This window comes from Amblyraja radiata, chromosome 19, assembly GCF_010909765.2.
Source record: "Amblyraja radiata isolate CabotCenter1 chromosome 19, sAmbRad1.1.pri, whole genome shotgun sequence".
Lineage (NCBI taxonomy): Eukaryota > Metazoa > Chordata > Chondrichthyes > Rajiformes > Rajidae > Amblyraja > Amblyraja radiata.
In genome coordinates this window covers 20710239-20731301 of record NC_045974.1, presented here as the reverse complement: position 1 = coordinate 20731301, position 21063 = coordinate 20710239, and the positions used below count along the sequence as shown (strand labels likewise).

The 21063-nt window shown below is 47.6% G+C and overlaps 1 protein-coding gene across 15 annotated transcripts in view; it reads right to left on the bottom strand.

The window, feature by feature from the left end:
- Positions 1–21063, bottom strand: part of mybpc1 (myosin binding protein C1) — a 94474-nt gene that overhangs the window by 7465 nt on the left and 65946 nt on the right. For all 15 annotated transcript variants that reach the window (XM_033037911.1, XM_033037914.1, XM_033037912.1 and 12 more), the window contains 13 exons: positions 20774–20907; positions 20264–20423; positions 18491–18595; positions 17529–17717; positions 16340–16474; positions 15042–15209; positions 12777–12865; positions 10115–10310; positions 8242–8381; positions 6350–6509; positions 5448–5584; positions 4430–4616; positions 913–952 (listed from right to left, as the gene is read on the bottom strand). In XM_033037911.1, the coding sequence (XP_032893802.1) occupies positions 942–952; positions 4430–4616; positions 5448–5584; positions 6350–6509; positions 8242–8381; positions 10115–10310; positions 12777–12865; positions 15042–15209; positions 16340–16474; positions 17529–17717; positions 18491–18595; positions 20264–20423; positions 20774–20907 (1811 nt within the window). In that variant the 3' untranslated portion in view covers positions 913–941. The remainder of the gene's footprint in view (positions 1–912; positions 953–4429; positions 4617–5447; positions 5585–6349; positions 6510–8241; positions 8382–10114; positions 10311–12776; positions 12866–15041; positions 15210–16339; positions 16475–17528; positions 17718–18490; positions 18596–20263; positions 20424–20773; positions 20908–21063) is intronic.

Below are 21063 nucleotides of genomic sequence, written 5' to 3'. Positions count from 1 at the left end.
CCTGTCTGCCAACAGTTCTCTATCCATGTTAATACCCGACCCCCAATACCATGTACTCTAATTTTGCACACTAATCTCTTGTGTGGGACCCGCAAAGGTTTTTTGAAAGTCCAAATACACCACATCCTACAAGCTCTCCCTTATCCATTCTACTTGTTACATCCTCAAAAAATTCCAAAAGATTAGTCAAGCGTGATTTCCCCTTCATAAATCCATGCTGACTGAATGATCCTGTCTGAAGGAGTGTAAGCTGAGCTTTATATAATGGTTAAATGATCGTAGATTTAATTTGGTTTGGAGATACTGTCCGGAATCAGCCCACCGGGTCCACTCTGACCACTAATCACCCGTTCACAAGTTCTATGTTATCCCACTTTCTCATCCACTGCCTACACATTAGGGGAAATCTACAGAAGCCAATTAACCTGAAAACTCGCACTTCTTTGGGATGTGGGAGGAAACCTGAGCATCCAAGGGAAACCCATGCGGTCACAGGGAGAATGTGAAAACGCAACACAGATGGGATCGAACCTTGGTTTCTGGATCTGTGAGGCAGTGGCTCTACCAGCTGGGCCACTATTTTGCCTTCTATTAGCCTTATCACTTGCTGAATTCTTCCCATCTTGGAAGTTGCCATCCCAACTTTTGTGCATCGTTGCCAATTGGACTTGGGTTCTGGACCAGACAGATGAGTATTTGGATTAAAGAGTAGTAAAATGTCAATTTTCTGGGGCAGGAGATACATGATTTTGAAAGGACAGAAGTAGCCAAGGTGGGAATTTGATTAAAAGTCTCCATGATGCTTTAGCACTTTGTACCCTGCTCTGCGCAAATGAGAGGGAAATCAGCCCCGGAAACGCAAATGAGGTGATAACATAAGCTTCATATGCTTTAATTCATATGAAAGCTTACCTGGATGAACAAATACAAATCACAAATCCTTACTGCGCAACTAAGGAGAGAAAGAGACACACGGTAAAACTTCAGCAGAGTAAAGTGAGACACAACGGTGGTGGCAACAGCAAGTTGTCCCACTGGTAACCAGAGCATAGTTGGTCTGGTGTCAAAATCAACTAATGCAAACTGCGTGCAGAAGCAAGAAAATGGAAGAAGCAATGCACCAAGGTGAGATGTTAAGGGTTTAAACAGAGTTCCTAGATTAATGCATGCAATCTTGACCAAATGAAATGTGGACATTTGCGAAAGAGCCAGTTAATGTTTATTGGTATAGTTCTAAACCTTTGGAAGGCTGCAGGTACACTGTGGAAGTGCCAAAACTACATACAAAGGGCTGATTTTCTGAACGGACACAACCTAGTTCAGGTTGAAGCAGGTTCAAACATTATGGCATAAAACCAGGTGCTGTGAGCGGGCTGTCTGTGAGTGTTTCCCCCCGCGCTAGCCTTTCATAGGACATGAAACTGCAAAGCACAGGAAAAGGCCCTTCAGTCCACAATGTCTGTGCCGAACATGATGTCAAGATCAACTCTTATCTGCCTGCACATGATCCATACTCAATTGCCTATCCAAAGGTCTCTTAAATGCCGTGATCATATTTCCCTCCACTACCACCCCTGGCAGTACGCTCCAGGCACTCACTAACCTACTGTGTAAAAACAACTTGCCACATACATCTCCTTTAAACGTTGCCGTTCTCACCGTAAAGCTATGCCCTCTAGTATTTGATCTCTCTATCCTGGGAAAAAGGTTCCGAGATCCACCCTATCTATAATGATCATAATTGTATATACTTCCATCAGGTCTCCTCCCAAACTCAGGCATTCCAGAGAAGACAGTCCAAGTCTGTTCAACCTCTCCCTAGCCTACTATCTTTAATCAGACTTTACTGGACTTTATCTTGCACTAAGCGTTATCCCTTTTATCCTGTATCTCTACATTGTGGATGGCACGATTGTAATCATGTATCGTCTTTCCGCTGACTGGCCAGCACACAACAAAAGCTTTTTACTGTACCTCAGTACACGTGACAATAAACTAAACTAAACTGTAACTAATACCCCTTAATCCAGGCATCATTCTGGTAAATCTCCTCTGTATCCTTTTCAAAATCCTCCACAACCTTCCTGCAATGTCTTTTGGATAGGCACATGGATATTCTTGGGAATGGAGGGATATGGATTTTGTACATGCAGAAAAGAGTTGGCCATGGTATCATGTTTGGTGCAGACATTGTGGGGAGAAGGGCCTGCTCTATTGCTGGACTGCTCTTATGTTCTGTGGAACTTTAGAAACATAGAAACATAGAAATTAGGTGCAGGAGTAGGCCATTCGGCCCTTCGAGCCTGCACCGCCATTCAATATGATCATGGCTGATCATCCAACTCAGTATCCCGTACCTGCCTTCTCTCCATACCCTCTGATCCCCTTAGCCACAAGGGCCACATCTAACTCCCTCTTAAATATAGCCAATGAACTGGCCTCGACTACCCTCTGTGGCAGGGAGTTCCAGAGATTCACCACTCTCTGTGTGAAAAATACAGCCCTGATAAACGTTCCAAAGGGTTTAGAGCGCATGCAGACACACACACACACATTTGTTTGAGTTCATCAGGAATGAGTTTATCAGGGAAGCAGATCAGACACTGGAAACCATAAGGAGAATTCATTGCAATGTCACTTCTCATTCCTCTTGAGCACACCTTCATGTAACTCTGAGTGCTGACGGATTCAACAACACAGTGATATATTCAAGTCCAACAACCCTGCTGCCCCGCATGCGGTCCAGTGCATGCATGCAGCAGTGTGGAACAATGCAGACGTCCAACGTGTGGGGATCCATGCGATGACCAACCAAGAACTTCATCACATCGCTAACAGTTTATAAGTTTACCATTTTCAAATAAAAAAACACACACACACATCACACCAAGGAACGCAGGTCAGATCACAGGGTGAAAACCTAACACCCAGCTGTGGAGGGTGGTGATGGTGGGAGGAGGAAGTATCTTCTTACATGGGCTTCCATCACCTACATTTCATTTTATCTTCTACCTCATCCAGAACTGATAAGGTGGGGTCTGTATAAGATTCTAAAACTGGGGGGTTTAGGTTTAAAGTGAGAGGGGGAAAGATTTAAAGGGGACCTAAGATGGAATATTTTCCATTCAGCGGGTGATGGTAGAGGAAGTGGTCGAGGCACTTGATTAGTAAGGGTGTCAAAGGTCAGGGGGAGAAGGCTAAGAGGGAAAGATAGATCAGCCATGATTGAATGTCGGAGTAAACTCGATGCGCCGAATAGCCTAGTTTTGCTCCTATGACTTCTGAGCTAATGAAGGCAGGTACAATGACAACATGTAAAAGAGTAGTTTGTAGATAGGAAGGGTTTAGAGGCATATGAGCCCAATGCAGGCCAATGGGACTAGCTCAGGCCACTTGATCGGATGGATTAGTTAGGCCGAAGGGCCTGTTTTTGTGCTGTGAACTGCTCTCTATGACTCTGAGAACAATGTCAAAATATGGAACAAAACAGAAAAGGGAAGGGGCTTAATATCCAGTGGACTGGATGATGGGGAGAGACACCAAGGGCTAGAGACCCAAATGTGATCAGAAAAGGTGTGCCTGGTCTCTAGATTGGAGTTTTACATTCTAAATCGATATCCCAACAGGACCCGAGGGCCTGAGCTATGAGTAGAGGTTGATATGACTAGGACTTTATGCATGAGGATGAAGGGTGATCTTTTAGAGGTGTATAATATCATGAGGGAAATATATAGGGTTAATGTGTCGTCATTTACCCAGAGGATATAGATTAAGCTGATGAGAGGAATAAGATTATGAGAGGAATATAGGTAGGTAAATGCACAGACTAGGGTATGGGATTCAAGACAAGAGCACATTGTTTTAAGGAAAGAGGGGCAAGATTTAATATGAAGTTTTTCGCTCAGAGGGTGTGAAATGTGCTGCCTGAGGAGGTTGTTAAGGTAGGTACAATAACATTTAAACAATATGGATAAACAAGGAACTAGAGATGCTGGTTTACAATTAAATGTTCAAAGTGCTGGAGTAACTCAGCGGGTCAGGTAGCATCCCATGAGAACAAGATAGGTGACATTTTGGGTTGGGACCTTTCTCCAAACTGATTGTGATGGGATGGAATGGGAATATAGTTCGAGAGGAGGAAGGGCAGGACAAAACATGTGGAGAGGTATACGGAGAGGAACAGTTGAGAGGAATATCGGCAAAATGTGGGCGAATGGGACTAATGTAGATGGGCCACCTTGGCTAGCATGGATGAGTTGGGTCTAAGGATAGACACAAATTGCTGAAGTAACTCAGCGGGTCAGGCAGCATCTTTGGAGAAAAGGATGGGTGATGTTTCGGGTCTGACTGAAACTGCTGGGTCTAAGGGACTTGTTTCTGTGCTCTATGCCTAAGAAACCAGCAAGCGTCACTGTACCAATGAGCTCACCTTTGACCTCCATTTTACACTCCACTTCATCCTCGCCCAGAGGGTTGATGGCTTTACAAGTGTACAGGCCGCCGTCGTAGGGACTGGGCTTACGGATCTCCAAGGTACAGACACCCTGGTTCGCGAACATCCGGTATCGAGGGTTGTTCTCGATCACCATCCGGTTCTTCATCCAGGTTATTATGGGCTAAAAACAGAGGGGATAAAACCAACACAAAGTCAAAGCCCAGCTGTGGAAGAGGCGGGAGCACCAGTTGACCTTGGCGCAGCAGTATAGTCACTGTCTCATAGCACTAGTAACCCCGGTTCAAAACCGACCTCGGGTGCTGTCCGTATGTGGAGTTTTTTTTTGTTGCATGCTATCCAGTCAGCGGAAAGACTATACATGATTACAATCAAGCTATCTAAAGTGTACAGACACAGGCTAAATGGAATAACATTTAGCGCAAGATAAAGTCCAGTAAAGTTTATTAAAGACAGTCCAAGGGTTTCCATCAAGGTAGATGGGAGGTCAGGACTGCTCTCTAGTTAACTGTTGGGAAGGAACTGTCCCTGAATCTGGAGACACGTTTTTCACACCTTTACCTCTTGCCTGATGGGAGAGGGGAGAAGAGGGACCAACTGGGTTGAGACCTGTCCTTAATTATGCTGGTAGCCTTGCCGAAGGAGCGTTAAGTGTCAATGGAGTCAATGGAAACGGGTATTCATTGTTGGGGATGCCTTTGATGACTATCAGGATGTGTTGCACAAAATTAGAGGCCAAGGTATCAAAGACTATGTGTAGGAAGGAACTGCAGATGCTTGTTTATGCCAAAGATAAACACAAAATGTTGGAGTAACTCAGCAGGTCAGGTGGTTTCTCCGGAGAAAAGGAATAAGTGATGTTTCGGGTCTGAAGAAGGGTCTCCACCCGAAACGTCACATGTTCGGTTTCTCCAGAGGTGCTGCCTGATCCGCTGAGTAACTCCGGCACTTTGTGTCTATGATCAAAAACCTTATTTGGATGTCGGGCCAATACCTTGGGGAAGCCTCTCACGCTGCAGTTCAAGGTCGCGTTATATCCAGACACCGCGATCGTATTGATAAGAGGATGGGTGAACTTTGGCGTCTCATTGAAGTCAAAGTCGTTGTACTCAGGAGACTTTAGCGACAGACCTACAAGAGATGACAAGAATTAGAACATTCCACCCACATTTAGCAACATTTGGAAGACACTGGACAGGCACATGAAAAGATTTGGAGGGTACGGGAACCTCATTGCTGGGAGGTTCTGTGATATACATAAATTACTTAAATGTAGGTAGATTGGTTAGTAAGTTTGCAAAATTGCTGGGGTCACGGACTGTGAAGAAGGCTGTCAAAGTAGATGGGGGGAGGGGGGGGGGATAGAGATCAGTTACAGATATGGGCAGAGAAATGGCAGATGGAGTTTAAACTGAGCAAGTGTGAGGGGTTGTGCTTTGGGAGGTCAAAAATTAGGCGAGATGTTCACATAATTGTAGGACCCTTAACAGCATTGATGCAGAGAGGGGTCTTGGAGTCCAAGTCCAAGTCTTGACTAGAATAAAGGGGAGGTCATTTAAGAAACTTTTTCACCCAGAGAGTTGTGAATTTATGGAATTCCCTGCCACCAAGGGCAGTGGAGGCCAAATCACTGGATGGATTTAAGAGAGAGTTAGATAGAGCTCTAGGGGTTAGTGGAGTCAATAGATATGGGGAGAAGGCAGGCACGGGTTATTGATAGGGACGATCAGCCATGATCACAATGAATGGCGGTGCTGGCTCGAAGGGTCGAATGGCCTCCTCCTGCACCTATTTTCTATGTTTCTAAGTCAAAAATCTAAAGTCAGAAATGAAGGGGAAATCTGCATGTCCAGAGGAACTCTTCATCAACGAATTCGAGAGGGAACGTGAACCGACCCTGCTTCTGAATCAAGGCGCAGTTCTTTGTTTTGGTCGCCTCATCGCTCAGTCCACACATGTTCTCCGCAAAGACTCTGAAGTAATACTCGTTCCCCACGATGAGGTCGGGGATGAAGCAGTTGGTTCTGTGGTAGTGATCAACAACCGTGTACCAGTCCTACAGAGGGAGAGAAACATTCACCGCGTCAGTAGGTAGTCACAAGGAACTGCAGGAGCTAGTTTACAAAAAAAAGACACAAAGTGCTGGAGTAACTGAGTGGGTCAGGCAGCATCTCTGGAAAACACGGATAGGTGATGTTTCAGGTCAGGACCCTTCTTCAGACAGATTGTGATGACTTTGGACTTGAGATACAGTGCAGAAACAGGCCCTTCGGCCCACCAGGTCCGCGCCGACCAGCGATCACCCCGTGCACAAGCACTATACCGCACACTAGGGATAATTTACTTTTTTTTTTAACGTAGCCAATTAATCTACAAATCGGTACGTCTTTGGAGTGTGGGAGGAAATCGGCACACTCAGAAAAAACACATGCAGTCACAGGGAGAACATACAAACTCCGTACAGACAGCACCCGTAATCAGGATCAAACCTGGGTCTCGCCAAAGGGCCCGTTTCCGTGCTGCATCTCTAAACTAAAAGGACAGACACAAAAAGCTGGAGTAATTCAGCGGGACAGCCAGCATCTCTGGAGAGAACGAATGGGTGTCTTTCGGGTCGAGACCCTTCTTCAGACTGGTTAGGGATAAGGGAAATAAGAGATATAGATGATGATGTAGTCCGCCACCTCCAATGGGATCCCACCACATTTTCCCATCTCCACCCCTTTCCACCTTCCGCAGAGACTGTTCCTTCCGCAACTCCCTGGTTAACTCATCCCTTCCCATCCAAACCATCCCCTCCCCAGGTACCTTCCCCTGCAACCCCAGAAGATCCAACACCTGTCGCTATACCTCCTCCCTCGACTCTGTCCAGGGACCCTGACAGTTCTTTCAGGTTAGGCAGAGGCTCACTTGCACCTCCTCCAACCTCTTCTACTGTAGCCGTTGTTCAAGATGTGGACTCTTATATATTGGTGAGACCAAACGCAGACTGGGTGATCGTTTCGCTCAGCCCGCCTGAACCAACCTGATCTCCCAGTTGCTGGACACTTTAATTCTGCTTTCCAATCCTACACAGACCTTTCTGTCCTCGGTCTCCTCCATTGTCAGAGTGAGGCTAAACGCAAATTGGAGGAACAGCATCTCACATTTTGCTTGGGCAGTTTGCAGCCCAGTGGTATGAATATTGATTTCCCTCACTTCAGGTAGCCCCGGCATTCCCCCCCTCTCTCTCTATCCCTCCCCCACCCAAATCAAACTAGCTTCTCGTTTTCACCTAACAAACAGCAAACAATGGTACACAAAAAAGCTGGAGAAACTCAGCGGGTGCAGCAGCATCTATGGAGCGAAGGGAATAGGCAACGTTTCGGGCCGAAACCCTTCTTCAAAACAGCAAACAATGACCTGTTTCCTTTATCATTGTTACTTTTTTGCATATCTTTAATTATTTGTTCTTTATCTCTCCACATCACCGTCTATATCTCGCGTTTCCCTTATCCCTAACCAGTCTGAAGAAGGGTCTCGACCCAAATCGTCACCCTTTCCTTCTCTCCAGAGATGCTGCCTGTCCCGCTGAGTTACTCCAGCGTTTTGTGTCTATCTTCGGTTTAAACCAGCATCTCAGTTCCTTTTTACACTAAACTAAAAGGAGCCTGAGAACCGTGACCTCCAGGTTCAAGAACAGCTTCTTTCCAGCAACCCATCAGGGCTCTTGAACACTGCACCGCACTAAACACAGCAGCTTAGAACCTCCATGGACCTCTCGGGCCACTCTCACCACCCAGTCTTACCATGGTCTTTTTGTCGGCTTTTTGAATCGTGTAGCCCGTGATGGCTGCGTTCCCATTGTCCTTGGGGGGCGTCCATGCCAACTCAACATTGGTGTCCCACACTTCAACGATCTGTACGGTGAACGGGGCGCCCGGTTTCTCTGTGGAGGCGATCAGTCGGTTAGATTTCCCCTCACTTGTTCAGGGACCCCGACCCTCGTTACCGCGTCCCATCACCAAGCATCTATCTACCTGATGGCCAAGGGGTGGTTGAAGCAGAGACCAGCATTTAAGCAGGAGACCTCTTGAATGGCCAGGACAGAGAAGTCTACAGACCAAGTGCCGGTCAATGGGATCAGTATCGATGGATAACTGATGAGGCAGCATTGACCATAGGAATGGGCAGTTACTGCTGCTTACCACCAGGGAGTGCCGCACGATGGCAGCCTCGACAACAGTCTGTGTCTTTTCACCTTTTTTTTGTTATTTTTAGTATGTTTTAAAAGTTTGTGTTAATGTTCTCTGGTTTGTTTTATGTGGGGGGGGGTGGGGACGGGGGGTCAGGGGAAACTTTTTTTCAATCTGTTAACTTGACAGAGATGCGATTGTTTTCTGGATCGTATCTCCGGCCGCTCTGCAGCCTAACATCATGGAGCTGGAGGCCTTGCTCGGGACTGGCTTTGAGCCCCACTGCGGGGAAGTGGACTTACCATCGGAGCCGATCCCTTGCCTGGGATCGACGCTCCAACCGCGGCCTGCGTATTCCACCATCGAGGAGCTCGCAGTCTCGGGTAGAGACCGATGTCAGGAAGCTCCAAACGACGCGGAAGGTTTCGACCAGCCCCGACCCAGGGTCAGATCGCCCGGCACGGTGGAGCTGACATTCTCCCCCCCCCCCCCCCCCGATGCAGGAGCTTGATCGCTCCGACACGAGGGCCCAAATGCCGCCGACTACAGGAGCCAAGATCGTCCCGTCAACGAAAGGCTCAAGGCCCCCTAACGCGGGGGAACAAAGAAGGGATGAGATTGAACTTTTTCTCGCCTTCCATCACAGTGCGGAATGTGGAGGAGTCACTGTGGTGGATGTTTATGTTAAAATGTATTTTGTGTGTTCTGTTGCTTTTTATTGGTATGACTGTATGGCAAATGAAATTCCTCGTTGTTGCAAAACATACTTGGCTAATAAAGTATGATTATGATTATGATTAATATGATTAAGATTTTCATAGAGAGGATGTGATCCGCAAAATGAAAATTTTAAATATATAAATTTTGGGGAAATTAAATCAAAATGAAAATTTCGGGATCACAGGTCCCAAATACTCCATCCAAGACCGCAAGAAATTGCAGAGAGTTGCGGACGTAGCCCAGACCATCACGTGAACCAACCTCCCTTCCATTGTCTCCATCTACACTTAATGGTGCCTCGGCAAGGCTAACAGCATAATCAAGGACCAGTCTCACCCCGGTCACGCCACTTTCTCCATTCTCCCATCAGGCAAGAGGTACAGGTTTGAAAATACATACCTCCAGATTCGGGGACAATTTCTTCCCAGCTGTTCTTCCCAGGCAAGTGAACTGACTTCTCACCAACTAGAGAACGTTCCTGACCTCCCATCTACACCATTGGAGACCTTCAAACTATTTTTAATCGGGCTTTACTGGACTTTATTGTGCACTAATCATTATACCCTTTATCCTGTGGACGGCTTGATAGGTATCATGTTTAGTCTTTCTGCTTACTGGATAGCAGGCGACAAAGAAAGCACCTTGGTACACGTGACAATAATAAACTAAAGTAGAATCATTCTCCTTTGACTGATTGTCTCCAGTTTTGACCAAACAAATGGGAGGTTGGCCTGGGCATGGAATGGAAGGACACTGGTTTACGCACCTACTATCTGAATGACAATGGTGGCCTTGTCCTCAAGCTTCTCCACCTGCACCGTAAGCTCATAATTGCCGGAATGATACCTCTCGGTTTTGCGGACGAAAATCACGGTGTCCGTTTCCGTGTTGCGAATGCTGATGGTGCTTAGATCCAAAGGACCACCATCTTTTGTCCAGTTGACCTTTGGCCTGGGTTTTCCCTGGGAATAAAGAGTCAAGAGTCAAGTCAAGAGTGTTTCATTGTCAGACGTACCAACAATGGAAATTGAAATTCTTACTTGCAGCAGCTTAACAGACCCGTAAATGCGATAACATGCAATTAACATATTAGAATTTATAAAAATTGTACAAAGCAATATCCGCAATACTAGTGCAGAAATCAAAGTCCGTAGTGCAACCAAAGATGGTCCAATGAAGATTAGTATTGTGCAGTGTTCAAGAGCCTGATTTAGTTCAAGAACATCGGTTAGTTTAGCAGTACAGTGTGGATACGGGCCCTTCAGCCCACAGTCCACGCCGACCAGCGATCACCCGTACACTAGTCCTATCCGACACACTAGGGACAATTTACAGAAGCCAATTATCTACAAACCCGCACGTCTTTAGAATGTGGGAGGAAACCGGAGCACCCAGAGAAAACGTATCCAGTCACAGGAAGAATATGCAAACTCCGTACAGACAGCACCCGTAGTCAGGATCGAAACCAGGTCTATGGTGCTGAAAGGTAGCAACTCTACCGCTGTGCCACTGTGCTGACTTATCAGTGTATGGCCTAACTCTGACATAGGCACTTCAAAATAGAGATTGTTCAAGTTCAAGTGAGTTTATTGTCATGTTTGTGGCCTTACTTCTATCTGAGTGTTGATCCTACGACATACACTGGCCAGTCGCTGCACCCTGCCACCAAGTTAAGGTCATTCTATATTCTACGGCCTCTGTGCTAACTCCCACTGTCCTCCTCACCTTTCACCCCTCTGCCAGCAGTGTGGTGCGGGCTCCTGGTTTATCATGGTGTGGTGATGTAATTCCAAGTCAGGATGGTGTGCCACTTGGAAGGGAACCTGCAGTGATAATGTTCCGGTGGACTTTCTGTTTTTGTCCATTTGGGTGGGCAGGTTTAGTATGTAGACACAAGGAAATGTAGATGCCGGCTTACCAAAAAAATATATATTGCTGGATTTTACCCCTGGAGTAACCCAACGGGTTAGGCAGCATCTCTGGAGACCACAGATATGTCACTTTTCTGGTCCGAAGCCTTCTTCAGGCTGATCATAGTAGGGGTGGAGAAAGCTGGAAGGGAGGTGAGGATGGGACAAAGCCTGGCAGGTGATAAACCAGCATCTACAAGTCTGTTTTATTATATATTATGATAGGTAGATACAGGTATGGTGAGGGGGGGGGGGATCAGCAGATGGTTGAGCAAAGGCCTGAGATGAAAAGACTAGATGTGTGAGATAAGGGGATATGGAGAGAAGAGGCGGAAAATGTGAAGCCAGAGAAAAGGATATCAGTGGAAGGTGACGGGGGAAGGGGAAAGGGTGAAAGGGCTGCCCATCCAGGTGGGGCACAGGGCAGAGATGGGGGAAGGAGGAAGGAGAGATGCAGGGACGTTTGTAGGTTAGTTAACTAAAATTGGAGAATTCATACGGTTGGGTTGTAAGCTAAGCAAGCGGGTTTGGGAGGCAGCCTTGAAGCAGCCTGCGTGAGTGACTGAAGGGGATGAATGTTCAGGGTGGTGGGTGGGGGGCCGATCAAGTGGACTGCTTTGTCCTGGATGGTGTTTGAGGGCCTTCATCTTGGCAAGGGGAGAGTGCTCTATCACTCGCTCAAGTCGCCCCTTGCAGATGGTGCCACAGCTAAGGAAATCTGAAACTCCAGTTTCAGGAACAGTTTCTTCCCAACTGTTATCAGGCAACTGAACCATCCTCGCACCATCCTCACACCAATGACTTACCATTTACCTTATTGGAGACCCTCGGACTATCTTTAATCGGACTTTACTGGACTTGCACTAATCGTTATTCCCATTATCCTGTATCTGTACACTGTCAATGGCTCAATTGTAATCATGGATAGTCTTTCATAGAAACATAGAAAATAAGTGCAGGAGTAGGCCATTCAGCCCTTCGAGCCTGCACCGCCATTCAATATGATCATGGCTGATCATCCAACACAGTATCCTGTACCTGCCTTCTCTCCATACCCCCTGATCCCTTTAGCCACAAGGGCCACATCTAACCCCCTCTTAAATATACCCAATGAACTGGCCTCAACTACCTTCTGTGGCAGAGAATTCCAGAGATTCACCACTCTCTGTGTGAAAAATGTTTTTCTCATCTCGGTCCTAAAAGATTTCCCCCTTATCCTTAAACTGTGACCCCTTGTTCTGGACTTCCCCAACACCGGGAATAATCTTCTTGCATCTAGCCTGTCCAACCCCTTAAGACTGACTGGATAGCACGCCACTAAAAGCTTTTATTTGTACCTTGGAACACATGACAATATTAAACCAAATTAAACTAAACTCTGGGGTGTTGCGAGCCGACCTACTCGTAGAGCAAGTGTGAGATTATTAACCCCCAGCCAGGTCCCAGCCCATACTCTGCCTAGCAGCCAGGGTGAGTGGCTGAGCAACACAGGCCCTCGCTCCGTAACGCTCTCCGAACCTGGAAAGGGATCATGAGATTCAGCGACTCCCCAACTTTGCGAATGTACGTCTGCCTCAGCTGCCGGGGAAGACGGATCTTGGGAGGCTCTGAAAGAGACGGCGGTGGAAGAAGTGAGTGAAATAGTGTAACACCTGACACTCACACACAGTCTCTTTCAAGCAGTCTCAGTCTCTCACACACAATCTCTCACACACACACACAGTCTCACACACACACAGTCTCACACACACACAGTCTCTCTCTCTCACACACACACAGTCTCTCTCTCACACACAGTCTCTTTCACACACACACACACAGTCTCTTTCACACACACACAGTCTCACACACACACAGTCTCTCACACACACAGTCTCTCTCTCTCACACACACACAGTCTCTCTCACACACAGTCTCTTTCACACACACACACAGTCCCTTTCACACACACAGTCTCTCTCACACACAGTCTCTTTCACACACACACACAGTCCCTTTCACACGCACACAGTCTCTCACACACAGTCTCTCTCTCACACACACAGTCTCTCTCTCACACACAGTCTCTTTCACACACACACTCACACACAGTCTCTTTCAAGCAGTCTCAGTCTCTCACACACAATCTCTCACACAGTCTCTCACACACAGTCTCTCTCTCACACACACAGTCTCTCTCTCACACACAGTCTCTTTCACACACACACACACACAGTCTCTTTCACACACACACACAGTCTCTCACACACAGTCTCTCTCTCACACACAGTCTCTCTCACAGTCTCTTTCACACACACACACACACAGTCTCATTCACACACACACACAGTCTCTCACACACAGTCTCTCTCTCTCACACACACAGTCTCTCTCTCACACACAGTCTCTTTCACACACACACACACACACAGTCTCTTTCACACACACACACACACAGTCTCTCACACACAGTCTCTCTCTCACACACACAGTCTCTCACACACAATATTTCACAGTCACACACACAGTCTCTCTCTCACACAGTCTCTCACACACAATATTTCACACAGTCACACACACAGTCTTATCTCTCACATGTACAGTCTCACACAGACCCCTCTCACACACACACAATCTCGGAGTCTCACACACAGTCTTTATCTCTCTCACACACACACGCAGAGTCTCACACACACACACACACACACACACACACACACACACAGCCTCTCTCACACACACTCACTCACAGACCCCTTTCACACACGCACACAATATCACACACGGTCTCACACACAGTCTCTCACACAAGCTCACACAGTCACAAAACACACAGTCTCTTGCTCTCACACTCACACACACAGTCTCCCTCTCTCAACACACTCTCACACACATACATACCCAAATCCACAGTCACACGTACACAGTCTCACACACACACATTCTCTCACTCACTCACCCATTATTTAACATACACCGTCTCACCCATACATCCAGTCTCTCACATGCATAAAGTCAAGCAAATCTTCCCTCCCCTTCCACATAACAAACAGTGACACTCACACACGGACCCATAACCTTACAACTGCTCTCTCCTCACACACACACACACACACACACACACACACACACACACACACACACACACACACATACACACACACACTGAGGTTGCCCAATGCTGCAGCCCCCAAAACTCACCAACCCCAACACATCCAAACAGCATCCACACACATACTCCTCTCACATACCCAACTTGTTACACAGACAAATACACAAAGACACAAAATGCTGGAGTGACCCAGCGAGTTAGGCAGCATCTTTGGCGAACATGGATAAATGACGATTTGGGTCAGGTCCCTCGTGGAAGACCCTTGGACTATCTTTAATTGGACTTTACCTTGCACTAAACGTCGCACACTTTATCCTTTATCTGTACACTGTGGAAGGCTCGATCATGTGCAGTCTTTCCGCTGACTGGTTGGCACGCAGCAAAAAAGCTTTTCACTGTACCTCGGTCCATGTGACAACAAACTAATCTAAACTAAACTAAACTAAACTACCCCACTGTGGACATTGGACTTTGTTTATGGAACTGATGTGCTACAATGCTGGGAATTATATTCTAAAATCTGTATCTTCCTCTTTGCTCTACCGATTGTACTTGAGGTTGACTTGATTATGTTCTATCTGATCTGTTTGGGTAGTAAGCTTTTCACTGTACCTCGGTCCACGTGACAATAATAAACCCAAACCTATGCCAGTGAGTGAGTGACTGACCCTGGGGCAGAGACGGTTACTCACCCACTACCTCCTTGACGAGAATGGACTGGGCAATGCTGATCGGGGGGCTTTCCCCGGCCGCGTTCACAGCCTTTACTCTCACGTGGATCTTCTCGCCGGTCGGCAGGCCGTTGATGGTGTACTTGGTCTTGTCCGTCAGCTCGGGATTCGCCACGATCCACTCGTCCTCTGGAGGGCAGGGAAGGAAGGGAGGTGAGTGTCGCAGGCGTTTGGAGAGAATACAACTTGCCTTTAATGCTGCCAAACATTCCAACAGGAAGGAACCCTGAGCCACCAGGAGTTGCCTCGAGAAGCGGCGACGTTCGAGAGGCTGGAATCAATGAAATTTTGACTAATGCAGCCGAGGTACCCGGGGCAAGAGTTTACTGATTCCTTGGAAGATGAGGGGTGTATAAAATCACGAGGGGAATTAACAGGGTGAATGCCCAGGATAGGGAAATCAGGAATCAGGGGACATATGTTTAAGGTGTGAGGGGAAAGATTTATTAGGAACCTGAGGGGCAACTCTTTCACATAGAGAGTGGCTGGTATATGGAACGAGCTACCAGAGGTAGTTGAGGCAGGTACAATCAGATTTATAAGATATTTGGACAGGAATTTGGATAGGAAATGTTTACAGGGAAAATGTAATAAAAAGGAACTGCAGATACTGGTTTATACCAAAGATTGAAACAAAGTGCTGGAGTAACTTAGCAGGCCAGGCAGCGTCTCTGGAGAACATAGATAGGTGACATTTCTGGTTGGGGCCCTTCTTCGGACAGAGGGAGATGGGCAAAATGTGGGCGGCTCGGTGGGGGAGTGGTAGAGTTGTTGTCTTACAGTGCCCGAGGCCCAAGTTCGATCGTGACGTGCTGATTTGTAGATTAATTGGCTTCTGTAAATGCTCCCTAGTGTGTAGGATAGAACTAGTGAACGGGTGATTGCTGGTTGGAGTGGACTCGGTGGGCCGAAGGGCCTGTTTCCATGCTGTATCTCTAAATTTAACTAAACTAAATGGGTAGGAACGAACTGCAGATTCTGGTTTATGCCGATAACAGACATAGTGATGGAGTAACTCAGCGGGTCAGGCAGCATCTCTGGAGAAATAGGTGACATTCCAGGTCTGAAGAAGGGTTCAAACCTGAAAAGTCAGCTGTTTCTTTTTTCCAGAGATGCTGCCTGACCTCAGTGTTACTCTAGAACTTTGTGTCTGTTTTCGTCTTACACAAAATGGGATGGGCGTAGTTGGAAGGATTGGTTGGCAAGGGCGAGTTGGGCCGAAGGGCCTGTTTGCGTGCTGAGTGACTCTATGAGCTTACTTCCTTCCAGACAGTACTCGATGAGGTAGCCATCCAGCCCCGCCGCACCGATCCGTTCAGGTGGACGCCACTTGAGCGAGACGCTGGTGTCCGTCACACCGTCGCTGGCGAGGAGTGTGGGTTCGCTGGTTGGCGCTAGGGGGTAAACAACACGGGAGGGATGAGCGGACCCTCGGTGTAGTCATTTACACATTGTAATTGTACCCATCTCCACCATTCCCCCCCCCCCTGTGCTTCATACAATTATGAGCAGATTCGAAGCTTGACAACGCATCCTCCACAATAATTCTCAGCATTAGTGCCCTGCAAGAGTGTGTTCCCAGTCCACCATTATACTCCCAATACACTCACGACTGGGATTTCCCGGGTGCTCCGGATTCCTCCCACATGTTTTCAAGAGAGAGTTAGATATAGTTCTTAGGGCTAACGGAATCAAGGGATATGGGGAGAAAGCGGGAGTACTGATTTTGGATGATCAGCCACGATCATCTTGAATGGCAGTGCTGGCTCGAAGGGCCAAATGGCCTTCTCCTGCACCTATTTTCTAAGTTTCTATGCTTCTACATCCCACAGACGTGCAGGTCTGTAGGTTAATTAGCATCTGTAAATTGTCCCTAGTGTGTCGGGTAGAATGGGTGGTCGCTAGTCGGCGCAGAGTTGGTGGGCCGAACGTCCTGTATCTCCAAACTATACTAAATTAAGATCATATAGCCAAATTCAGCTCTAACTCTAAATCTGCCACAGGGAAGTGTAAATGGATGGACAATCCATCCACACCTCACACTGCCTCAGCAAGGCCACCAGCATAATCAAGGGCCAGTCTCACCCTGGTCACCCCCTCTTCTCCCCTCTCAGGTACAGCAGTGTGAAAACGCACGCCTCCAGATTCAGGGATATTCTTACCAGCTGTTATAAGACAACTGCACATTCCTATCAACAACTAGAGAGTGGTCCTAAGCTACTATCTACGTCACTGAAGACACTTGGACTATCTTTAATTGGACTTTACTGGACGTTATCTAGCACTAAACCTATTTCCCTCTTTCCTGTATCTGTACATTGTGGATGGCTTGATTGTAATCATTTACGGTCTTTCTGCTGACTGGATAGCACAAAACAAAAAAGTTTTTCACTGTACCTCGGTACACATGACAATAATAAACTAAACTAAACAATGGCTTGACTTTACCGAGGGGGACGAAGGCCTTGGATGGATCGCTGGGCCGAGACATCCCAATGGCGTTGACCGCAATGACCTGGACTTCATAGGGAATCCCTTCAATCATGTTCTTGGGTTCAAAGGTCATCTCTTTGCAGAGGTCAAAGTTGAGCCTCATCCACCGGGAGCTTTGTTTCTTCTTCCTCTCGATGATGTAGCCTAAAGGTCACGGAGAGGAGTCAATGATCAACCGGAGGATATAGATTTAAGGTGAGGTGGGAAAGATATAATAGGAACCTGAGTGGAAACTTTGTCCACGGGTCAGGTGGGTATATGGAACGAGCCGCCAGTGGAAGTAGGGACTATAACAACAGGACGGGGTGGGAGATTGCAACCTTCACGTGGTCCGCCCTGTTTCGACAAATGCAATCAACCCGGTGTGCACAGTCAAATAAGATCAAATAGAACAAGTTGTCCTACAACTTTAGGCTGTGCATGCCATACGCAAGAAGAAGAACAACAGGACGGCACAGTGGCGCAGCGGTAGAACCGGGTTCGATCCTGACCACCGGTGCTGACTGTACAGAGTCTGCACCTTCTCCCTGTGACTGCGTGTGTATTCTCCGGGTGCTCCGCTTTCCTCCCACAGGCCAAAGACGTACAAGTTTGTAGTTTAATCATCATCGGTAAAAATTGTAAATTGTTTCTAGTGTGTAGGATAATACTAGTGTACGGGGTGATCGCTGGTCAGCGTGGACTCAGTGGGCCAAAGGGCCTGTTGCAATGCTGTATCTCTAATGTCGAAAGTCTATCAACATGTAAAAGACATTTGGACTGGTACTGTACATGGATTGGAATGGTTTAGAAGGATATGGGCCAAACGCAGGGTGGTGGGACTAGTGTAGATGGAGCAAGTTGGGCCGAAGGGCCTGTTTCCATACTGTGTGACTTTATGACTCTTTAAGGTCCTCTGGTATGGTATCCTGAGTCACCTAGAATCGGCGAGTTTCCGTCGTAGTCCGGAGGGTTCCACATCATCGAGCACCAGTCACCTCCCACTTCAGTAACTATCGGAGCTGGCGGAGGGTCAGGGACATCTGTGGGAAAGTGAGGAAGGATCCAAGGTTAGCAGTATGACCAAGCAAGCCCCGTCTCACTCACGGGGCAGCAATACTCTCTCCTTATGCTCCACTCAGTTTATTCCCCCTATATTATCCGTTCACAGTATGAGCATTAATACATTTTCTTGCTGAATTCACACGTTTACAACTCATAGAAGCAGAATTAAACCATTCGGCCCATCATGTCTACTGTTACTGTCCCTGTTCTAATTCTCCGGAGAGCCAGAGGGACACCTGTAGATTATGGCAAGGCTTGCATGCTATGATCAGTTTGTATGTTCTCCCTGTGACCACGTGGGTTTCCACCCGTTTCCTCCCACACTCCAAAGATGCATAGGTTTTAAAATTAATTGGCTTTGGTTTAACTGTAAATTGTCCCAAGTGTGTAGGATAATGCTAGTGTATGGGGTGATCACTGGTCGGCATTGACTAGGTGGGCCGAAGGGCCTGTTTCCGCGATGTATCTCTAAAACTGTAAGACTAAAACTAAAAAATGACCCCCATCTCTGTTGGTCAATCAACACTAGTAGGCCTGGATAGAGTGGATGTGGAGAGGATGTTTCCACGAGTGGGAGAGTCTAGGACCAGAGGCCATAGCCTCAGAATAAAAGGATGGACCTTTATATAGGAGGAATTTCTTTAGTCAGAGGGTGGTGAATCTGTGGAATTCATTGCCAGGAGGTCAAGTCATTGAGTATTTTAAGGCAGAGATGAATAGATTCTTAGCTACACAAAAATGCTGGAGAAACTCAGCGGGTGCAGCAGCATCTATGGAGCGAAGGAAATAGGCAACGTTTCGGGCAGAAACCCTTCCTCAGACTGATGGGGGGTGGCGGGGAGAAGAATGGAAAAGGGAGGAGGAGGAGCCCGAGGGCTGAGGGATGGGAGGAGACAGCCCGAAGGCTGAGGAAGGGGAGGAGACAGCAAGGGCTAAAAAAATTGGGAGAATTCAATGTTCATGCCCGCAGGATGCAGACTCCCCAAGCGGAATATGAGGTGCTGTTCCTCCAATTTCCGGTGTTGCTCACTCTGGCCATGGAGGAGAGGTCGGATGGGGAATGGGAGGGGGGGTTGAAGTGCTGAGCCACCGGGAGGTCAGATAGGTTCTTGCGGACCGAGCGGAGGTGTTCGGCGAAACGATCGCCCAGCCTCCGCTTAGTCTCACCGATGTAGATCAGCTGACATCTAGAGCAGCGGATGCAATAGATGAGGTTGGAGGAGATGCAGGTGAACCTCTGTCGCACCTGGAACGACTGCTTGGGTCCTTGAATGGAGTCAAGGAGGGAGGTAAAGGGACAGGTGTTGCATCTCTTGTGGTTGCAACGGAAAGTGCCCGGGGAGGGGGTGGTACGGGAGGGAAGGGAAGAATTGACAAGGGAGTTACGGAGTTACGGAGGGAGCGGTCTTTGCGGAAGGCAGACATGGGGGGAGATGGGAAGGTGTGGCGAGTGGTGGGGTCACGTTGGAAGAATGAATAGATTCTTGATTAGTAAGGGTGGCAGTGGTTATGGGGAGATGGCAGGAGAATGGGGTTGAGAGGAAGAGATGGATCAACCATGATTGAATGGTTGAGTAGACTTGATGGGCCGAATGGGCTTCTTCTGCTCCTATAAGTTGTGAACTGCTACTTGTATGATCACTCACCGACGACCTTTATCTTCAGAATGGCGCTGTCCTCTCCCGCTTCATTCTGCACCACAATCTTGTAGACCCCACTGTCGTCTTTCTCCGCTACATCGATGACCATGGAGGTGTGGTCAGGGAATGACTCTGCCCTCACCCGGTTTCCAGACTCCAGGATTGCCTGCAGGGAGCAACAGCGTACTGAGACAGGCTGACCCTCGGCGGCAACGAAGGAGACGGCAGCAACTCTGGAAACTGGGTGCGCGGTGGGCAGTAGGGATGGTTCTCCAAGAGTGACAGGGAGACACAGATCAGCCAGAATCCTGGGCGGCGCGATGGCAGACAGAATTCAATTTTTTACAAATGTAAGGTGATAGATATTGGGAAGTCAAAGAAGGGTAGGAGGGGGAAATGGGTCGAATGCAGGCAAACGGGTCCAGCCCAGTATGCTAACTTGGTCGGCATGAACAGGGTGGGCCGAAGGGCCTGATTCTGTGCTGTACAGCTCTGAGAATCTACGAAGGAACTTACTTTGTCACCCTTCATCCATATGATTCTTGGCATTGGTTCCCCAGAGACCGGAATGTCCAACCGCAGCTTGCTTCCGGCCACAACCACGATTTCAGGCGACTTTGTGAGGCTCTCCAGGTAGAGTTTGGGAGGATCTGGTGGAACCAAGTTTTCAAAGGAAAATTAAACACAGGAGTCAGGGTTAGCATGATCGTTGTTCTCTATCATACCCACCCACCTGTCCAGAGCCCCATCATAACCGTGTGCAGGCTTTAAATGGTTAGCTTTTTCACATCACCCACTAGTCACCT